General features: G+C 38.7%; 1 protein-coding gene across 1 annotated transcript in view; it reads left to right on the forward strand.

The window, feature by feature from the left end:
* The window catches only part of LOC103031140 (protein unc-13 homolog A), an 80,211-nt gene that overhangs the window by 16,089 nt on the left and 41,578 nt on the right, over positions 1–22,544 (forward strand). Inside the window, exons 2-9 of the mRNA XM_049478866.1 lie at positions 1,173–1,202; positions 1,313–1,412; positions 4,496–4,613; positions 8,854–8,977; positions 11,412–11,482; positions 13,211–13,265; positions 14,990–15,019; positions 17,766–17,973. Coding sequence (XP_049334823.1) covers positions 1,173–1,202; positions 1,313–1,412; positions 4,496–4,613; positions 8,854–8,977; positions 11,412–11,482; positions 13,211–13,265; positions 14,990–15,019; positions 17,766–17,973 — 736 coding nt within the window. The remainder of the gene's footprint in view (positions 1–1,172; positions 1,203–1,312; positions 1,413–4,495; positions 4,614–8,853; positions 8,978–11,411; positions 11,483–13,210; positions 13,266–14,989; positions 15,020–17,765; positions 17,974–22,544) is intronic.

Consider the following 22,544-nt stretch of genomic DNA (forward strand, 5'->3'; position numbering starts at 1 on the left):
AACATCTATTTATGTTAAAATGTGTGTAAAGTTGTGTGCCTTTCTGTATGTAAATTTCAAATGACATGTTATCTACTGGGGTTTTCTGTGGTCTTTTCTTTTCTTCTTTTCTCTCCTTAACTTTCTTACTACTCTCTTTCTTTGTCGCACTTTCTTGTATCTCTTCTTTGAAGCATGTAGTGGAAACCCTGAGGGTAGTGTGCAGCTGTTGAAGTGTTAAACAGTAAGTGCAGTCCAGCGGTCTAATGTGCTGCCACTATGAGCGGGCGCTCAGAGGGAGCACAATTGGCCTTGCTCCCTCCTGGTGGGTAGATGGCGCTCTCACCACATCACGCTTAAAAGGTGGCGCCAGGCAGCACAAGGCGTCTGTGAGCAGATGTATCGGAGCCTAGCCGCTGTACTTTCCTTTGAGCGCGCTAGCTGCTCAGGCAATGATTCATCAACAGCTTGAAAAAAGGGGTGACTGACTTCAAACGTGTCGGAGGAGGCGTGTGCTCGTCTACATCCTCCTAGGGTTGCAGGTGCCACTGGGAATGGGGACACACAAAGGGGTGGGACAATTGGATAGCCAAAATTTGGAGAAAATGGGGGAAAAAATCAGAAATAATATGATATAAAAATAAAAAAATCAGTAAGTGCAAAGTTGGTACTGTGTTCAGACAGTTGGAAATAACGCTACCTTCAAGTTGTATCAGAAATATCGTATTTACTAGATGAGAGCACATGAACTCCATCACAAACTCCATATTTACCAGTGGGAAAAGCCCTGAGTTTCCCAGTTTGGGGGCGTGTCAGTAACAAGAGGTCATGGCGGCTGCCGGTATGGATCCTGCTCCTACAGTAAACGCAATAGTTTTAAGCTGTAAAAAAAGATTTAAAAAGTAAAAGTCTTGCTTGATTCACGGTTCTAATGGTATAAGACCATCACTAAACTAATGCATGTCTTATTCACTTCATTCTCTTGAAGTTAAAATAAACCTCCTAGACCAAATAGACCAAAAGTATAAACAAAAGGATTTTCCTAATGGCGTCCTTTTCTCCCCGACCAAAAAACACTCCAAATTACAAATTTCCGAGGAGGACTTGAAGGCAACAAAAGCTCATGGATTAATGGGTTAAGCATAAAAATTAAATAACCATTTGTTTTCTTTGTTCTTGTCTTTTTTCAACAGTGAAGAAAGCCAAGCTCGATGGGCCCCAAGGTGAGTACAGACTGACGAAACCTCTCTGCTTTCATGGTCGTTAAACACACTGTGTGTGTATGTGTGTTTGTGTGTGTGTGTGTGACCTCCTGTTGCTCTCTTTTCTGCAGAGAAGTTCAACACATATGTGAGTCTGAAGGTGCAGAATGTTAAAAGCACGACAATCGCAGTGCGGGGCAACCAGCCCAGCTGGGAGCAGGATTTCATGTTGTAAGTATTGCTCTCTTTTTCTTCTCTCTCTCTCTCTCTCTCTCTCTCTCTCTCTCTTTCTTGTATTTGTGCTGTGGTTCCGTTTGTTTTCCCAGCGTTGTCTCTTTCCGGTTTAACGTAATTCCATTAGAGTATGTTCTCGCAAAAACCAGCAGCGCTTCCTTCCGGCACAATGATCAAACCGGAAAAACCTCCAAATGCTAATTCCTTGTTAGACATCAAAGCTGTATTTCAAAACTGCTTGCTCGTTGTTTCTCGCACTTTATTTGATTGAATAATCCTGTATTAGCATGAGCAAATGTTGTTAGTTACATTAGCGCTAAAGCAATGAGCTGCGGCATGGATCATGTTTAGAAAGAGAAATTCTGTTTAAAAACAAGAAGGATAACAGCGTTGAGAAATAGAGCAGCGAAGTAAAGTACTATAGACATATGTGTGTTCCTCAAGGGTGTATTCTAGGCCCATTTGTATTTTCTCTGTTTTTCTGTCTTTCTCTTGTTGGAAGTAAAAGTCCATTCCAAATGCCTCCGAGCGCAAGTGGTCTGTCCAGTGGTCTGAAGCGCTGACACTATGATCGGGATATCGCTGGTTCGAATCCCGGTCATGCAACTTGCCGTCAGCTGCCGGAGCCCTGAGAGAGCACAATTGGCCTTGCTCTCTCTCTAGGCAAGGGTGGTTTCGATCAGTACAAGGCTTCTGAACCGAGTCGCTGCGCTTTCCTCCGAGCACGCTACTCGTGATGCTACTCGGCAATGGCTGACTTCACATGTATTGGAGAGGGCATGTGCTAATCTTCAACCTCCTTGTGTTGTGTAGCTTAAACAGCTCTTGAAAAAAATAAGAAATTCAGTTTCTGAATCACTTTCTCTGATTTTGCTATTTATAGATATATGTTTGAGTAAAATGAACATTGTTGTTTTATTCTATAAACTACAATCAACATTTCTCCCAAATTTCAAATAAAAATATTTTCATTTAGAGCATTTATGTGCAGAAAATGAGAAATTGCTGAAATAACAAAAAAGATGCAGAGCTTTCAGACCTCAAATAATGCAAAGAAAATAAGTTCATATTCATAAAGTTTTAAGAGTTCAGAAATCAAATTAATCACATTTTTCATGCATCTTGGCATGTTCTCCTCCACCAGTCTTACACACTGCTTTTGGATAACTTTATGCCACTCTTGGTTTGATGGCTTGTGATCATCCATCTTCCTCTTGATTATATTCCAGAGTTTTTTTCATTTGGTAAAATCAAAGAAACTCATCGTTTTTAGGTGGTCTCTGTATTTGTATTCTCCATACTGTCTCAGCTTCTTCTAAATTAGAGTTGTATATGAATTGGTTTTCCTGGTTATTATAAAATCTTCTGCAGCTCCATGCGTCTGCACACTCTGGGTACATTGATCTGAAAGTGACTCAGCTCCTCCGCCCACAGCTTCCCCTCCTTCCTGCTCTGTTTCATTCACACTCCGGCTATTCCTTCACCTTTACTCTTCCCTCGCTCATGCAGGCTTTCACCTCACTGCCTCTCCCTCCCTCGCTCTACCTTTCTCCCCTTTCTCCTCCTGTTATCCATTTACTCACCACTCAGTCACTCACTCAGTCACGCTCCGCTCTCCCTCATCCTCTCCGCCTCCTGCTTTCAGTCTGTCTTTTTTTTTCGCTTTTCCTTTTCTCAGTCTTTTGTCAGGCATTCATTCATGTCCTCCCTCAACCTTTCTGTCCGTCTCTCTCTCTCTCTCTCTCTCTCTCTCTCTCTCTCTCTCTCTTCCGGTATTCCCTCTCCCTTTCTTTTCTTTCTTTCAATTTTTATCAGTGCTCTGGCTGAGCGGAATAAGCTGTGTGTGTGTGTGTGTGTGTGTGTGTAAGCGTGCACGGTTCAGAGCACCAGGATTTCAGTGGTGTTGCACCACAGCTGTTACGTAACACAACTCTGCACCCCTCTTACCATCACCTCAAATATACACACAGAATTTGAACCCTATGTCCAAAAGTTAGTGGACACCCCTAATCTAATCTAATAAAAGCAGCACTTTAAGCTAAGTTGCTTTAAGCACCCATTGCTGACACAGATGTGCAAGTGCACATACTGTACACACACACATACAGCTTGTCTAGTTCCTGCAGAGAAGTGTTGCCAGTAAAATAGGACTCTCCAGAGCAGATGAACAACTGCAGCCTAAAACTGGGCTTGAAAGTGGCTTGAACGCTCCACATTATTAAGCTATGGAACAGTGGAACTGTGTTCTCTGGAACGATGTGAGGTGTGTTACCAGCTATTCAGCCATAGATATTGGGTTGTTTTTTTAAAGGAAAGAGCAAGAGAGCTGAGAGAATAGTGTAAAAAAAATGATGGGATTTTATTGCCCACAGTAGGGTAATCAGATGCTCTCAAAAATCTGCTTTTAGCTTATTAAATTACAACAGATAATGGAGAATGCAGCTATGGGATGTTTCATAATAAAAAGTAAAAAAAAAAAAGTAAAATGTGCTCCTAACAGTTTTATCTTCTTATCCGCTGAAAAGATGTTTAAAATGAAAGTAAAACACCTGCCCCCTGTTCATGATGGTTTGTGTGTCTGGTTTGAATCTAAATGATTCTGTTTCTTCTGGTATGATACCCACTCCAACTGGGAACTATCTTAAATAGGGGAGGCCTTTGGGGCTGGGTTTGTTTGGTGCTTAGGATTCTTAAACCTCTAATCCTAGAATCACTCCTGGTGCTTAGTCCATTAGTTTTGGAATAAGGTGTTAGGGAGTTTTAGGGAAAAGTTTTTTTGTTGCTGTATACAATCAAATCCTTTCAGCAATGTTCAAAAATAATAACTTCAAATAAAAAAAGCATCCCAATACTTTTGTCCATATAGTATATGAGTATAAGCTGGTGTATTGAGGATGGAGACATATGATTAAAAGTGAATAAGTGATGATGGATGTAGTGAAGCCTGTTTGACATTAAGGCCTGTCAGAACTACATTAATGTAAACCTCTCTCTCTCTTTCTCTCTCTCTCTCTCTCTCTCTCTCTCTCTCTCTCTCTCTCTCTCTCTCTCTCTCTCTCTCTCTCTCTCTCTCTCTGCAGTGAGATAAACAGGCTGGACCTGGGCCTGAATGTGGAGCTGTGGAATAAAGGCCTAATATGGGACACCATGGTGGGCACCGTCTGGATCCCCCTGCGGAATATCCGCCAATCAAACGAGGTGGGGGCGTGTCTATTGCTCATATAACTTATTCTGCCTCTTTACACATTTTTATGCCTGATTTTCAAGATTAGTTTGAGTTTATTTTGAAAATCACCACCAAAAGCCTCAGATCAGAGGTGAACTAATTTTCATATCTGTGAAAATTGCTGAAAGACGTGATCCAGGAGCTCGCAGAGTGATCACAGAGGCCTTGCAATGTGATTTTAGAGAGCAGATGTGTGTTCCTCCTGGTGAAAGACTGTGTAAGTCGTTACCTCGTATCACTGGTTAGTTGTGTAAAAGATTCCCATTTACAAAACAACAATTACAAAAGGTACAATACTCTGACGACTGTAAAAGTTGTGTAGTGTAAGCCTAGGCTGAATTTGACTTGCTGGTATTTAGGCACCGAAATTGGCCAAAAAAAGTACAAAATGAAACATTTGTCTGAATACTGAATATCATTGTTTTTTTGCAGGTTTTTTATTTTTCAATGTATTTCTGTCTTCTTTAAAAAAAGACTATTAAAATAAACCAGCAGTTGTACCTACAAAGCAAAATTCCTTAAAATAAATGAGTTATAAATGATATATAGGTATAAAAGGTATAAATGATTCTGTCTTTTCACTTCTGACAAATATTTTTAGTTACCAACAATTTGGTATTTGGAGTATTTTGTTAAGGTTCTTAGCCTTAAATACAGCAGAATGACACATTTATCATTTATATGATAATTTATTTACCAATCTCTTAGTTTAAATGAAAACTACATAAGAAAAATCATCAGTCATCATCGTTGATCAGAGTAGAAGTCTGCTTCTGCTTTAATTGTGCACCGGGAATGATGATAGTGGAATGATGGTGCCCCATCCAATGCATTTGATAGGGTGGCAATTAATACTGTTAAAATGCATTAATGCTCCAAAATCTAGTAGAATGCTTTTTGAGACACCAAAAGCAGGATAAACTCTTTTTAATAAAATTTTTGGAAGCAAAAATGGATGAGCAGTCTCCCAACACTTTTGTCCATATAGTGTACATTAGCCTTGTATCTCCAGGGCACAAATTCTGTATTTATAAACAAATTTATCAGGAAATTGTCTTAGTTTGATTTATTTCCCAAACCAACCCTTCAAATGACTGGATGTTTCATCTAATATTAATATTTATTACATAATCGAGCTCTTCTATTCTTTCTCAGTGTATCAGGTTTGTTTGCAGGGCTGGGATTCAGTTAGTGCTGAGCAGGAGTGGCACCTCATTTACAGACACTTAAGCTTTTGAACTTACAGATTCCCCTCTGTGACACGTCTTTGTTTGAGCTGAGCTCAGCTGACAGTGTGACTCTTGTACACACACACACACACACACACACACACACACACTCACACACACACTCAGTTATGTAAGCGGACTGAGGGCTGCTTTAAAGCGACTCTGTAAAGCTGGGATTGCAGCTTTTATGTCGTTTTTTATGTTTTATAAATGACCCTGAGCTTTTTCTGCTTGCTTTTTGGAACTTTGTATGAATAATAAACCACCTGCCCTTAATTATGAATGAGTGTTTGGGTCCCTGAATCTATAAAGAAGTTTATGTGTCTCTCAGATCTGCAGTAGCAGGGATGCAGGTGAAAGCTGGGGGAGGGATGACGTTGTTACAGCGGTGTTTGGGTGTAGCCCAAGAGCTATTTTTATATTTGTATTATTTTTGGCACTTAAATTTGTTTTTTGAGCTTTTTAGTATTTTTTTTTTGTTTGTTTTTGAGCATTCTTGATGTAAACATGTAGCCAAAAATACTGAAGATGTTAATTTTGATTTTGTGGTTTCACTGGCAGTAATTTCTCTAAATGAAAATGAAAGATTTTACCACATTTGGAACCAATCACAGGTGGAAAAGTACTGAAAAATTGTAATTAAGTAAAAGTACCTTTCCTTGCTAAAATTCTACTCAAGTAAAAGTAAAAGTACCCATCTAAAAATCTACTTGAGTAAAAGTAAAAAAGTACTCAATTTAATATTTACTTTTAGTAAAAGTTACATAGTTACTTTTAATTATTTGATTTAAAAAAGTACAACAAATCATAAATTAAATAATTATTAAATTAAATAATTTGGACCTTTCAGGCAGTATTTGTCCAGACCACCCCATAAAACATCTTCAAGAACAAGTGGCATAGGTTTCTATAATCCATTTTTTTCTTTACTTTTAAAAAGTTAAAAGGTTATGGTCATATAGGTGACTATAAACTGTATTTTTATAGTTTAACAGGTAATTTTTATTTTTTTACCTTGCCATTACTATGCTTTAACTGCTATTTACATGTTTTTTTTTAATATTAAAACAGATTGTTTAATGTTCCCAATAAAAATTTACGGAATTATTATGAAAAACATGGTTGGTGCATGCGCAGTGCCGCAAAGAAGCACATATTGATGGGTAGCATAACTCGACAGAACACCGGTTCCTCCGAGCTGCGCACACAGAGCCCAGCTCGGAGCGTCTCTCCCGCTAACTGTAATAAACACTGCATGGAGAAGTTCAGGGAGAGATACGTTTTATGGGGGGTGGGGGGTTGGGGAGATATGTTTTAAAATCGTCAGCGTCCTGTCATTACTTTCCCACCGCGCTCCTCAAACCAGCAAGCTGATTGGCTGTTTTTTTTTGGAGAGGAAATTTATTTGGGGCTTTGATTTGGCGCCCCCTCTAGTGCAGCGCCCCTATGCTTCGCATAGGCTGCATACCCCCTTTTTGCGCCACTGATTATTCCCACCCCTTTGTTACCGGTCTCAGGTGTTTCTCACCCTCATCGTGTATATAAGCCCCTTTATTTCAGTGTTCCTTGTTGAGTCTCTTGTCAGGTCTGTTTGCTTAGTAATCTTGAATCTGTTTGAGCTTCTTAGTTTGATTTCACTGGTCTGGTTTTTATAGTTGAGTTATTCCAGTCTTGTTTTTTTGTGTGTTTACCCATGTTTTGCTTTCTCTTTTGCTTTTGTTTATCTTGTTTGTTTTATTAATTCATTTATACCTGCAATTAGGTCCGTCCACTCATCCTTCCATCTGTGACACAGTTTATATGTCCTCCCTTGAGAACAATGCATTATTATAGAGCAGAGGTGGAAAGTAACTAATTACATTTACTCACAGTAATTGAGTAGATTTTACGAGTAGTTTGTAATTTTTAAAGTAGTTTTTGAATTAGGTAATTAGTAGTAGCAAAGTAAATTACTTGTGTCAAAATGTACTTTTACTCAAGTACATTTTGACACAAGTAATTTACTTTGCTACTTTGGAAAACTCCCCGTTATTGAGTAAAAAATAAAATGCTGGGAAAAAAAAAAAAAAAATTTTGAATTAAAACAAAAATTAAATTTTGTTCTCCATGGCAGCGCAGCTGAACTTTTCCCAGCAGTGTTTATTATGGTTAGTGGGAGAGATGCTGTGTGAATCAGCTGTGCTCGGGGGAACCGGTGTTCTGTCGAGTTATGCTACCCATCGAAATGTGCTTCTTTACAGCACTGCGCATGCGCCGACCAACATTCTTTTTGTATGTTTTCATGTTTTTAATGATAATTCCTTAGGTTTTTTTGGGAACATTAAACAATCTTCTTGGATGTAAAAAAAAAACATGTAAATAGCAGTTAAAGCATAGCAATGGTAAGTTAAAATATAATAATGAACTGTAAAACTATAAAAATACGATTTATAGACACCTATATGACCATAACCTTTTAACAGTAAAGAACAAAAATTGGATTATAGAAACCTATGCCACTTGTTCTTGAAGAAGTTTTGTGGGGTGGTCTGAACAAATACTGCCCGAAAGGTCCGAATTATTTAATTTAATAATTATTTAATTTATGATTTGTACTTTTTTACATCAAATAAGTAAAAGTAACTATGTAACTTTTACTCAAAGTAAATTTTAAATTGAGTACTTTTTTACTTTTACTCGAGTAGATTTTTAGCAAAGTAAAGGTACTTTTATTTAATTACAATTTTACAGTACTTTTTCCACCTCTGTTATAGAGTGAAATAAAGTTTTAGGCCTCCAACAAGGGGGGTTGGTGACGGGCAAAAAAAAAAGTGTTGAATTAGATATAGTGTTAAATTTAGTGCTGAATTAGATTAATCACAGCAATTAATTAAAACTACTCTCTTAATTCTAAAATATAAACCTTGTATATCTTAACTGTTCCCATTTGACATTTTGTGCCAGTCACACTTCTTTCACCAACACTGGTTCTGTGTTCTAACAGGAGGGTCCAGGAGAGTGGCTGACGCTGGACTCGCAGGTTATCATGGCGGATAATGAAATCTGCGGCACCAAAGACCCAACATTCCACCGGGTGCTACTCGACACACGCTTCGAACTGCCACTGGGTAAGGGACTATTAATAGTAATAACTTCTTATTACAGGACTATAACAGTAGAATCAGTAGAACAGTAGAATTGTTATTTGTTTTATTTGGATCCCCATTAGCTGCTATCGCAATAGCTGCTACTCTTCCTGGGGTCCGACAGACAAAAGATACAAAACAATTAACAAATAATACATTTTAGTCATAAGCACACACACACACACACACACACACACATATACAAAAGAGTATGTTCACATTTCCATATATATACATAAAAAATGAATATTAACTACACAAAAAGTTACACAAAAAACAAACAAACAAAGAAATAATAATCTAGTGTGTCCTAGACACCTCAACACCTCTATTCAATCCTGATTTTCCCTTGCACAACTTCCTTGACCTGTTCAATTTAATTGTTAGGATTTACTGTCTTTAATATTGGTTAGATAATGTTTTTTCACTCGTTTTTTAAACTGTGTTTTGCTATCAGTTTTAGTCAATGATTCTGGTAAATAATTCCGCTCTTTAATAGCTCTATAAATTACTGTTTTACACATGTAGTTAGTTTTAGCTTTTGGTAATCTGAAATAATGTTTGGTTAAATCTCTTTTGGTATTGGTTTCTCTCTCTATTACTTGCTCTAATTGATGATAAAAATCCACTGGATGTTGTTGCTCTTGTATATTCTTTATGAATCTCACCAGGCTTGATTTCCATCTGTCTTCAACAGTTAACCATTCAAGTTTTTTGTGCATTGTATTTAAGTTAGTTCTGTATGGGCATGTTAACTAATCGACTAATCGAAAAAATAATAATCAGATTAGTCGACTACCAAAATAATCATTAGTTGCAGAACCTAGAGCACATTCAACAACTTTTTTTTTTCCTGTGACCTAACACAGGCTGATGTGTGATGAGTTCAGCACTGAAGCAGCACTTTTATACAGCTCCAAAAAAGCACAAAAGAAAACAGGGCAGCCTCAAAAATCTATCCTGGGGCAACGGGTCAATACACAAAAAATACACAACCTGTGTAGAGGCAGACCTAGTTTCAGAAACGCAGAGCGCAGCACATAGCTGATCTCCTGGAAACTGGGAAACTCATCAGTTCTGTATACAGCACTGACCCATTGTTTTCCTGGCCAAGAAGAGCTGCACTGACATAAGGTTACAGCGGGCGAAAAGACATAGCGCTCTCTACATGAACAAGCATTGTTTTCACGTGGGTGTGGGTTTGTTTGTATGCATGTGTGTGTGAGTATGACTGAAGAAGTTGATGAGCTTAGTGACCATCTAGGGGGCTTAGCTGTGGAAACTGTTCCTAGGAATCAAACCAGCATCCTTCTGGTCCTGAACCTCCTTCTTCTTGATTAGCCTTTAGCCCAAGACATACAGTACCAGTCAAAAATTCTCATATAATGTTTTTCTTCTTCCTTTTTTTACATTGTCAATTAATAATTAAGTCATCCAGACTATGAAGGAACACTAAAGGAAATATGTAGACTATTTATCCTGTGCATCCGAGGTTACTCTTGCTCTTCCTTTCCTGAGGTGAAGCTGATGAGAGCCAGTTTTATCATAAAGTTTTTGATGGTCATTGCGACTGCACCTAAAGACACTTTCAAAGGTCTTGAAATGTTTTACATTGACCTTTTTTTTCTTTACATAGTTGAGTAGTTCTTGCCATAATATGGATTAGAACATTACTCAAATTTCTCTCTACCTCTTCACAACTTTACAACTGATGCTCTCAAACACATTAAGAGGCAAGAAATTCAAGTAATGAACTCTGTGTAAATGGCTCCACAGACTAAGACACTATCCTGGATCATGCTGCTCGCCATCAGCAGCCAGAGTCAGGGCGAGCAAAACTAACTAGCCATGCCCTCTTAGTGTGTAAAGACAGAATTCGTGCTCTGAATGGCTCTGCAGACTAAGACACTATTCTGGATCATGCTGCTCACCATCAGCAGCCAGAGTCCGAGAGAGCGCAACTAACTAGCCATGCTCTCTTAGTGTGTAAAGACAATATTCATGCTTTGAATGGCTCCGCAGACTAAGACACTGTCCTGGATCATGCTGTTTGACATCAGCAACCAAAGTCTGAGCGAGCACAACTAACTGGCCATGCTCTCCAGTGGGTAGATGGTGCACTCTCCTCTTATCACTCAAGACCATGATTCTGGTCAGCACAGGTTTCTGTTAGCTGATGTATCAGAGCTGGGGATCCAGCACTTTCCTCAGAGTGCGTAGTGATGCTGCATCAGCGATAGTTCAAAAGGTAGTGATGTATCGGAGGAGGCATACACTTGTCCTTATCCTCCTAGTGTTGGGAGCTTTGCAGATAATTCCAGGAGTAATTCTAGGGAAGTCAAATTCCACTGGTTCTTCTTCTTCTTCTTCTTCTTCTTCTTCTTCTAACAGTGCGTGTTTGTGATGATTCCCACAGATATCCCTGAAGAGGAGGCTCGATACTGGGCTAAGAAACTGGAACAGCTCAATGCCATGCGGGACCAGGATGTAAGTCCAGGCTGATAGGGTTTCCTCTCACACTCGTTTCTCTCTGTCCTTCACGATTCCCCCTCTGCACTGAAGCCAAGCACCATGAAATTGGGTCCATGTCTGAAATTTTCCTTCAAGTTATATTACTTTACTTCTCTATGAGCTGCGTCCTGCTGTAAATTCCTACCAATTACCATCATGATCAGCATTAGTCAAATACACACACAGTTTTGAGTTATGACTGTGCCAATTATGTAACCTCTGCGCTTTATTAAAAAATAAAAGTATTAAAACAGTAGTTTTCTGACAGCAGGGCTGCCAGAATATGTCCGTAAAAGAAAACAGTAATTTTTCAGTCAGTTATTAAACATTAATTTATCATTTTTTAACTGGCATTGTCTGGCACCCCTACTGCCAGAAAATTCTATTTTTATATAAAAAAAATCATATTTATTTTTAAGTTATGAACAATACAACAGTAATTATAACAGTGATTTTGTGTAAAATTATGGAAAAACAGATAATCCCACAGATTTGTTCCACTTCTATACTGTAAATCCACAATTAGTTTGAACTCAAATAAATTACGTCTCTTTTATGTAAAATTATGCGTTTCTAAGCATTACTCAACTATTCTGAGTTAGCTGAGTTTAGTCACCATCAGTGTGTAGTCATTCCCCCAGACTACCTTAGGTAAAATTGTAGATCTGGTCTCGATGTTGTTGGCTGTAAGAACAAGCATAATTTGTGAATTTCTGAGTTGCTGGCTCTGTGTTCTCTGTGTTTTTTGCTGTTCTAATTTTTATGAGTATTTCAAATCTAATTTAAATCTTAAATTAAATCAAAAACACAAAGTAGACTAATTTACTATATATTAGCAATATAAAGCTTCTGCTATAATTTAAAAACATACATTAAATTGAATTACAATTTAGACATAATAAGTAAAAGTTTTAAGTATAATTAAGTTAATGACTTTACTGAACGTTATTTAAGTACTTACATTTATTTAGTGAATTCAACTTATTCAGACTTACAATGTACTTTTTATACTATGTAAAAAATAACATTATTTTTTATTTTTTAAATGTACAGTGTGTAGATTTAATCAGTTTTTCATGTTCAGGTCAACTCATATGGAGAACCACATACCCCCCTCCCCCCCCCCCTCCACACACACGTCACAGCACAACATCAGCATGAGGAGCTCACAGTCATTATTCATGCAAACCTACAGATTCATTAAACTCAGCAGTATCTGTGCTACACTACACAAACTGTGCAGCTGGTAATGAACTCCTATTCATAAAGCCACTGTGCCATTTCTCAGCTTGTCACTTAGGGGTGGGTGAGATTTGCAATATGTGTTGAAATATTGTGACCCAGAAAAAAAGCACCACTAGTGGCAGAAACTCTATTTTTCAAAGCATTTCATAAAATCTGAATCTTTTTGATGCTCTCAGCTGTTTTTTGATGCCATGCCTGGTTATACTGATTGACTAGCTCAGTGTTTTTAACCTTTTTTAGGTTAAGAACCCCACAAACTGCATACAAACGTCTGTAAATATGTTTTAAAAAGCTGGAAAAGCCAAAAAGGAGCACTAGTGAATTATACACTCATCAATGACACCACAAAATGATTTTATTATTAGGCTGTTCATGTAAAATACTACAAGAGTAAAGACAGAAAAAATACATGCAGGAATTTGAGTTAAATAATCCCATGTATGCTTGTTTCTGTTCTAGTATTCTTATCAGGAGGAGCAGGAGAGGCCTCTACCCGTTCCAGGGACCCAGTGCTGTGAGTTTTCTCTTTTACAGTCTCTATATTTACTTATTAGTAGCTGAATTATCATGTGGTTTCTGACCTGTATTACCAGTGGTTTCCCTAAAACCTCAATTTCCAAATTTCCAGTGTTGAGGTTGGTTTGTCATTGGCCCAAAGCAGGCAGTAGGAGTTTTTCATTGGCCCAAAGCAGAGAGTAGGAGTTTTTAATTGGCCCAAAGCAGACAGTAGGAGTTTGTCATTGGCCCAAAGCAGGAGTTTGTCATTGGCCCAAAGCAGATAATATGAGTTTTTAACTGGCCCAGAGCAGACAGTAGGAGTTTATTATTGGCCAAACGCAGACAGTAGGAGTTTAACATTGGTCCAGGGCAGACAGTTGGAGTTTGCCATTGGCCTAAAGCAGACAATACAAGTTTGGCTGTGGCAGAGACTGGGAGTTTGTCACTAACTGTGGCAGAAAGTAGGAGTTTATCATTGGCTGAAACAGACATTAGCAGTATGTAATTGGCCCAAAGCAGGTAGCAGAAGTTTGTATTTGGCCCAAAGCAGACAGTATGAATTTGTCATTGGTTGTGTGAAGGCAGTAGGAGTTTGCTATTGGCCCAAAATCAGAGAGCAGGAGTTTTTCATTGGCCCAAAGCAAGTGGTAGGAGTTTATCATTAGCCTAAACAGACAGTAGGATTATGTAATTGATTGAAGCAGGCAGTAGAAGTTTATCATTGGCTGTGGCAGATAATAGGAGTTTGTTATTGGCTGTGACAGACAAAAGGAGGATGTCATTGGCCCAAAGCAGATACAAGGAGTTTTTTTATTGGCCCAAAGCAGACATTAGGAGTTTGTCATTGGCCCAATGCAGACAATATGAGTTTTTCATTGGCCCAATGCAGACTGTGGGAATTTGTCATTGGCCCAAAGCAAACAGTAAGAGTTTGTCATTGGGCTAAAGCACACTGTGGGAGTTTGTCATTGGCCCAATGCAGACAGCAGACAGTAGGAGTTTGTCATTGGCCCAAAGCACTCAGTAGGAGTTTGTCATTTCCCCAAAGCAGACAGTAGGAGTTTGCCATTGGCCCAAAGCACTCAGTAGGAGTTTGTCATTTCCCCAAAGCAGACAGTAGGAGATTTTTGTTGGCTCAAAATCAGACAGCAGGAGATTTTTGTTGGCTCAAAACAGGCAGCAGGAGTTTGTCATTGGCCTAAAGCAGACAGTTGAGTTTGTCATTGGCCGTGGCCAACAGTGGGGATTTCTCATCGGCCAGCTGCCAAACCCACAACATGTTAATCAGAGTCCAGTGAGGCATCACAGCGATAACCGTCTGCCTTCCGGGAAGAGTCATAAAGACTGACTTCACCCACTGTGCCCTTAGCTGACTGAAGGAGAGATCACTGGCACTGAGCCAGAATAGCGGTGACATGCCAGTGACTTCACAGCGGACGTCATTTCTCAAAGTCATTGGAGTTTTGGGGTAAAAGTAAAACTTTCAAGAAAGTGGTGTGTTAAATGACACTGTTCTGTAGCTGTTTCTGAAGTGATATACTCGGAGGTGCTTGGTTTAATTCCAAGTCAGCGTTCCTGCTGTTCATAAATGTTTTTTTCTAGTCGTAAACTATGCATTTAGAGCCATTCTATATGAGCCATGATCTTTTAGCATATTTACTTAAAAATACCATCACAAGGTCCAGAGGTTTTGAGAGTGTATTGTTTACCATGCTAAGTTCTCTTTATGCTCTCTTACAGGTAACTGGAATCTATGGGGAGATCAACAAAGTGAGTATTTTCTTGCCACCAAATGAGTTCTGCTGGAGCCACTTGTTTGTTTGCATGGACAATTCTACCACCCACTGTGTTGTCCGCTGTGGGTGTTAATGCCTTCTATGACATATTTCCAATACAAACATTAAACAGTATGCATAAAAAATTTTAGTCAGTAATTCATAAAACACTTTATTTCAGTAATTCAGGTTAAAATGTGAAACTCATATATTATATAGATGTATTACAGTGAATATTTCTTAAATTGTTGATGATTATGTCTTACACCTAAAGAAAACCCAAAAGACATTTTCTCTGAAAATGTAAATATTATTTAAGACCAATTGGTACCTCTGGCAGTGTGGGCAGTGTGCCAAGTCCTGCTGGAAAATGAAATCTGCATCTCACCTTGGACTTGATAAAACACAGTGGATCAACACCAGCAGATGACATGTCTCTTCAAACCATCACTGATCATCAGTAAATTTTACATTTCATTTGTAAATCAAGGGAGCAGAGTCTGGAGGAAGAGTGGAGAGACACGCAGTCCAAACTGCTTGAAGTCTAGAGTGAAGTTTCCTCAATCAGTGATGGTTTGGAGAGTTTTATGGAGGGGGTTCTTTGGCTGTAAACCATAATCATCAATAATAAAAGAAATAAACGCTTTAAATTGATCTCTCTGCTTGTAATACATTATATGCTGAGTTTCACATTCTGATCTAAATTAGCGAAATTAATTAACTTTTCAATGATATTCAAATAAGCAAAGGCTAAGAATCTGAGCCATTTAAAAAAGGCCCAATCTGTGATGGTTGTGAGGACTTTTGTGAGGTGTTCCTGTTATGCAGGGGTCTGTACCTACTATCAAAAGTGATCCAAGACAGGACAAAAAGGTCATGATTGTCTGATTGATGAGTCTTGTTGATCAGATCATGGAGGCCACACCTCACAATCTACTAGATACCACAGGACACCTTCAGAGCTCTTGTGGAGTCAGAGTTATTTGGTGGATTACAGCTGGTTTGGTAAATTGAGGAATCTACACAGTATTATGCAGGTGGATTTAATTTTATGGCTGATCGATAAATATACATTCATTAAGTTAGAGGACCTCGACCATTTTAGCAGCCTGTAAAAAAAGCTGCTCGCCAAAAAAGTGGTTTTGGATCGAACCGAAGTACACATAACACACACACACACACACACACACACACACACACACACACACACACACACACACACACACACACACACACACACACTCTGTACACACTGACTGCCTGCTGTGTGCACCAGCAGATGGGATTGCTGGCGGGTGTCCAGTTGGGCTGTTGGGTGATTTGTTACGCCGCCCTCTCGCCCTGCCTTGGTCCTGCTCTCCGGTGCATAATGCTAATGAAGAGTTTAACTCCTACTGGAGCCGTACCCGACACAGCGCCACGCTCTGCTCTTCAGCTATGAGTCACTGTCCTCCTCCTCTTCCTACCTCAATAATCTTCCCGTAATCATACGATTATCCCCAGGATACATTTTAATGTGATGCACTCAGTCCCTTACGCTGTTCATCAAAAGTTTGTGGACTTCTAGTGATTAATACAGGTTTATTAAGGATAAGGAGTTCTTTTTCAATGTTGATTTGTCATTATATGCTACATAGTAGGCATGTAACAAAGTAAAACACCAAATAAGTTACCATACAGAGCAGAAATTGAGGAACCAGTCAATCAATCAATCAAACAATCAGTTATTCTGTTAGTCAGTCACTCATTTAATATGTCCAACAATCCATCAATGAAACAGTTAAATAGATTGATTGATTAATCAATCAAACACCTAAACAGATATTCGGTCGATCAATTCTATAAAAAGTGAGAAAATTAGTCAGTGTTAATCAATTAATTATTCAGTCAGTCAATTAATCAGTTAATCAACCAATACATCCATCAATTAATTAGAGAGTTAGTTAATTGATCAGTCTCTCAGATAATCAGTTGGCCTGTCAGCCAGTCAATCTATATATCAGTCAATCCGTCAGTCCATAAACCAATCAGTTTGTCAGTTTGTCATTCAGTAACTCAGTTAATCATTTAGCCAGCCAACCAACCAGTCAGTAAATTAGTTTTAATCAGTCAATCAATCAGTCAATTAACTGGAGAATCAATTAGTAAGTCAATCAGTCAGTCAGTCTAACAGACTGTCAATTAGTCAATAATTATATAATAATCAAATCAATCAGTCAGTTGGTCTTTCAATCAATTAATCAATTAGTAAACCAATCAGTTAGTCTGTCAGTCAATCTTTCAGATAATCATTTAAGTAGTCAAGCAGTCTGTCATATACTCAGTCTATCAGTTAATTGGTTATTTAATCAATCAATCCACCAGTCAGTTGATCAGTTAGTCCGTCAATTAGGCAATCAATTAGTCAGTCAGCCAGTTATCCAGCCAGCTGGCCTATCAATCGATTGATTAGTCAACCAATCATTTAGTCAGCCAAGAAATCAATAATTTAGTTACTCAATCAGTTAGTCAGTCTGTCAATTAACCGTTCTATCAATCAGTTGTAGATCATTGAGTCACTTTATCAATCAATGATAAGTCAACCAATCAGTTAGCCAGTCATTCAGTTAAACAGTCAATTTCTTAATCTGTTTGTGATTCAATCATTTAGTTAATTAATCAGTTAATCAATCAGTCAGATGGGATTTGAACTCAAATAAAGTATCCTGCAGTTTTCTTTAATTAATATCCTCTGTCTGTAGATGAAGATCCAGACAGTGCAGTGGACGACCGGGACAGTGACTACCGCAGCGAGACCAGTAACAGCATCCCTCCTCCATACTACACCACCTCCCAGCCCAACGCCTCCGTCCACCAGTACCCCATGAACCAGAACCGCACCTCCCGCACCAGCTACTCCCACTCCAGCAACAGCTGCGACATCGACTACGACCACCACCGAGCCGTCAGGTGTGTTTAATCCTCACGCCTGTCGTTTGTTATGTAATTAATGTACTCAATAATTATAATGCAGAGAAAAGAGCATAACTTTACATTTCTGAGAGTTAATAAATACGAGACACGCTCCATAATGAAGTGTTTACACTGCAGGAGCACGGCTGATTAAACTCATGAAACCGAAATTAGATTAGCATGGAGTGTGTCGGAAAACAGAGAGCATTACGCCGTGCAGTGTTCAGGCTTTTAGTCATTTAGTATTCTCATTGCCTGATAATGCTGCAGCCCAGCAGGCGGCTCAGCGTGAGCGTAAGTGTCTGTACAGCTCTCAGATCAGCTATTCTTCCCACTCACACGCAGCTCATCTTCAGCTGCAGATACACTGATCAAGCACTTCCCAGCATCTGCTCTCTGCAGCTTACTGCTCATCTCACATAGCAATGGTCCTCCTGATAGCATTGTTTAGCTCAGTGTGTGTGTGTGTGTGTGTGTGTGTGTGTTCTGCTGCACTATGGTGTGTTTTGTGTTAAGGCTGGTTTTGTGTTTCCTCGGCTGCTTCATGCATAATTCAGTAACCAATACAGTGATCAATACTGTAGAATGTGTCTGTCAGCAAATCTGCATGTGTGTGTTATTGGGGGGGTCTTTTTAAATCCTTATGTGGGTCAGTGTGTGTGTGTGTGTGTGTGTGTGTGTGCGTGTGTGTTTGTGCCTCTATTGTAATAGGCTCATTCATCATGTCTGTCCTCTGTCTTCTCTTTCTTCAAGGATTTTTTCATTGTTTCCTCTCTTCTCTTTCTCTTTCTTTTTTTTCTTTACTTATCTCATTTTGTCTTGTCTCTTTTCTTTTCTCCTGTTATTGTCATCTCATCTTGTCTCGTCTCATTTCATTTCATCCCATCTCGTTCTCAGCTTGTCTCATCTATTCTTATCCTGTCTCCTTTCACCTGATCATCTCGGCTCATCTAGTCTTGTTTTGCCTATTCTTGCTTAATAAAGTCTTCTTTTGTCTCATTTAATTTCATTTTGTCTCTTTCTCAGCTTGTCTCATCTATTTTTATCCTGTCTCATTTCACCTTGTCATCTCAGCTCATCTAGTCCTGTTTTGTCTCTTCCTGCCAAGTCTCGTTTTTTTTGTCTCATTTAATTTTGTCTTGTTCTCAGCTTGTCTCATCTCATTCTCAGCTTGTCTCACCTATTCTTATCCTGTCTCCCTTTACCATTTTTGCTTCATCTAGTCTCATTTTTACTCATTTCATTTCTCTTTGTCTCATTCTCAGCTTATCTTACCATCTAATCTTGTTTTGTCTCTTCTTCCATTATCTAGTCTCCTTCCTTTTTATCCTGTCTTGTTTCACCTTGTCATTTCAGCTCATCTAGTCTTGTTTTGCCTATTCTTGCTTAGTATAGTCTTCTTTTGTCTCATTTAATTTTATTTTGTCTCATTCTCAGCTTGTCTCATCTATTCTTATCCTGTCTCGTTTCACCTTGTCATCTCAGCTCATCTAGTCTTGTTTTGTCTCTTCCTGCCTTAACAAGTCTCGTTTTTTGTCTCATTTAATTTAGTCTTGCCTTAGGTCTCAGGTTGTCTCATCTATTCTTGTCCTGTCTCCTTTAACATTGTTATCTTAGCTTACCTAGTCATGTTTTGTCTCTTCTTACTTCATCTTGTCTTGTTTTGTTTCGTTTCATTTAATTTTGTCTTGTCTTTTTCCGAACTTGTCTCTTATTCCAGCTTGTCTCATCTATTCTCATCCTGTCTCATTTCCCCTGGTCATCTCAGCTCATCTAGTCTTGTTTTGTCTCTTCCTGTCTTATCAAGTCTTGTTTTGTCTCGTTTAATTTTGTCTTGCCTTGTTCTCAGCTTGTCTGTTCTATTTTTATCTTGTCTTGTTTCAGCTTGTCATCTCAGCTCATCTAGTCTTGTTTGGCCTATTCTTGCTTAATATAGTCTTCTTTTGTCTCATTTCATTTCATTTCGTCTCTTGTTCCAGCTTGTTTCATCTATTCTTATCCAGTCTTCTTTTACCTGGTTATCTCAGCCCATCTAGTCTTGTTTTGTCTCTTCTTTCTTCATCTAGTTTGGTTTTGTCTCATTTCATTTCATTTTGTCTCATTCTCAGCTTGTCTCATCTATTCTTAGTTACTCTCGTTTCATCGTGTCATCTTTTCTCATCTATTATTATCTTGTCTTGTTTTTACCTTGTCTCATCTTGTCTTGTCTCATCATATCTAATCTAATCTTATTGTCTCATCTTGTCTCATCACATTACTCCTCTTCTGGTCTGCTCTTCTCTTTTCTTTTCTTCTCTTCTCTTCTTTTTCCTTTGAGTCATTTGTACACTTCATCTTATCTAGTCTTGTCTCATCTTGTAACATCTTGCTTTATCATGTCTCATTTAGTCTTGTGTTGTTCATTTCATTTCATTTTATCTCATATCCTCTTGTCTATTCTCATCTCATTTTGTCTCACCTCTTCTCATCAATTATTTTCCTTTGTATCATCCCCTCCTCACTCCTTTCTCCTCCTTTTTTTAATTGTCGCATTCTTGTGTTTTCTTCTTTGTTTTTTTTTTACCTCTACACTTTTTTACCTCTTAATTCACTCTTTCCCACTCATCTCCTCTCCTCTATCATGCGTTTTTCATTTTCAGAATTCTTAATTCTGTTGTTTTATAGAAAGCCTCTCTAAAGCTTGTTGAGAGTCAGGGTTAAAACGAGCTGCTAATGCTGATGATTGGTTCTGAGAACAAATAAACAAAGTTAAGATAAACAAGTTATGAAGAGTTTGTTATTATAATGATGATGATGATGATGATGATGATGATGATGATGTAATGCTCGGATGAATAGTTTCACTAAAAGCCTCCAGTTTGAAAATGTTCCGCCTACAGAATTACGCTTTGCCCTGTGCCTCCAAAGCACTTCCTGGAAAACAGTTGTGTCACTGCTATTAAAAAGCACAGGAAGAAAGTTTTCTATTAATTTCAGTTCAGCTCAGTACTGAGATATAAAAGCCTGGCACGCTGGGAGTGACCCGTGCTTTCCGAACAGAAGATTCCGGAGGTCTCCTCCACGTCGTGGTGATGCATAAATAGCTTCTGGCAGAGTGAGGGCAACAGAGATTGAAATGTGTGTGTGTGGAGTGAGTTTGGTGTGTGTGTTTGGTGTGTGTGTGTGGGCTGGTTGGATGAGTCAGCCTTGCTGCTCTTGACATTTTCCCACTTTACTCATCCCACGGCCGCTAAAGATGCTCTATCTCTTTGATGGATGGGTCACTCTCTCTATAGTGTTTGTTTTCTGTTCAGCAATATCAAATATAGCCTCAGAACCCCCAACCCACCCAATTCAATCTCTCTCTGTATCTCTGTCTATTTCTCTCTCTTTATCTTCTTCATTTTTCATGAAGACCAACATACACCAACATTATATTCAGTTCCTCTGTGTTTCTATTGTCACAAGGGACAGCTTATCACTTGTATTACAGTTTATCTCAACTGCTTCTAATCATCGGCCAAACAGAGCTATAAAAGAATTCCTTGTGGCTTTTGTACAAAAATATAATGTTATAGCACATTTATAACATAATTACTACAACCACAGATCAGAAAATGGTATATTTACTTACTAATTTATTTAGAAGTGTACTTTCAAACACAACAATAAGGAGTTCTATTCACAAATGCCACTTAAAGGAGAACTCCTGTGTAAAATTGACTTTTGGTGTAGAAAACATGATAAAAAAGTACACAGCGTTCCAAGATCCAGAAATTTTAACAGTTTGTCCAAACACCCTTCAGACTGGGTGACACGGGGCATAATTTTCCCCAATAAATCGATTTTTCCACTGTTATCCAGCTGAAAGTAGCTCCACACCTTCTTGCTAGAATCCGGAGAGCTCTGACATTTAAAACAAGGCATTAATAACTTAAAAAGTGCACAAGAAGCTTATTAAAAAAACACTCTTTACATCCTGTAACGCAAGCCAGCGCCAGGACTAATGGTGGTGCTCAAATTATGCCCCGTGTCACCCAGTCTAAAGAGTGTTTGGACAAACTGTTAAAATGTCTGGATCTCGGAACACTGTGGGAGAACGGAAGGGAAGTAGTTTTAGCATGTTTTACTACAACAAAGGTCCATTTTACACTGAAGTTCTCCTTTAAAACGTATGGTGCAAAACAGAAGTCAAATTTTAACCATGTCCAGAAGTGATGTCAGCATTTCTGCGCCCTGAGGCATCTAGGATGGACCATCACACAGCGGAACCAGAGTTCCAATTCAACAAAAAACAGCCTAAACGAGTCATTAACCTTCAGACCTGCACTGCATGCACACTCGCTGCACCACCAGTAACTGTTATGGCATCCCACTCTAAATACATAACCATCAGTGTGTAGTCGGTCCCCCTTTGCAGTTCTAACAGCAGTTATCGATCAGCCAAGTGTTGGTTGGAGACGTTTCTGCAACACTCGGACACCCCATTCTAAAAACCTAACCATCAGTGTGGAGTCAGTCCCCCTTTGCAGTCTTAACAGCAACAGGTGTGAAGCTCCGCAGTTATAGATCAGCAGAGTGTTGGTAGC

Source organism: Astyanax mexicanus, chromosome 4, assembly GCF_023375975.1.
Source record: "Astyanax mexicanus isolate ESR-SI-001 chromosome 4, AstMex3_surface, whole genome shotgun sequence".
In the NCBI taxonomy this organism is placed as follows: domain Eukaryota; kingdom Metazoa; phylum Chordata; class Actinopteri; order Characiformes; family Acestrorhamphidae; genus Astyanax; species Astyanax mexicanus.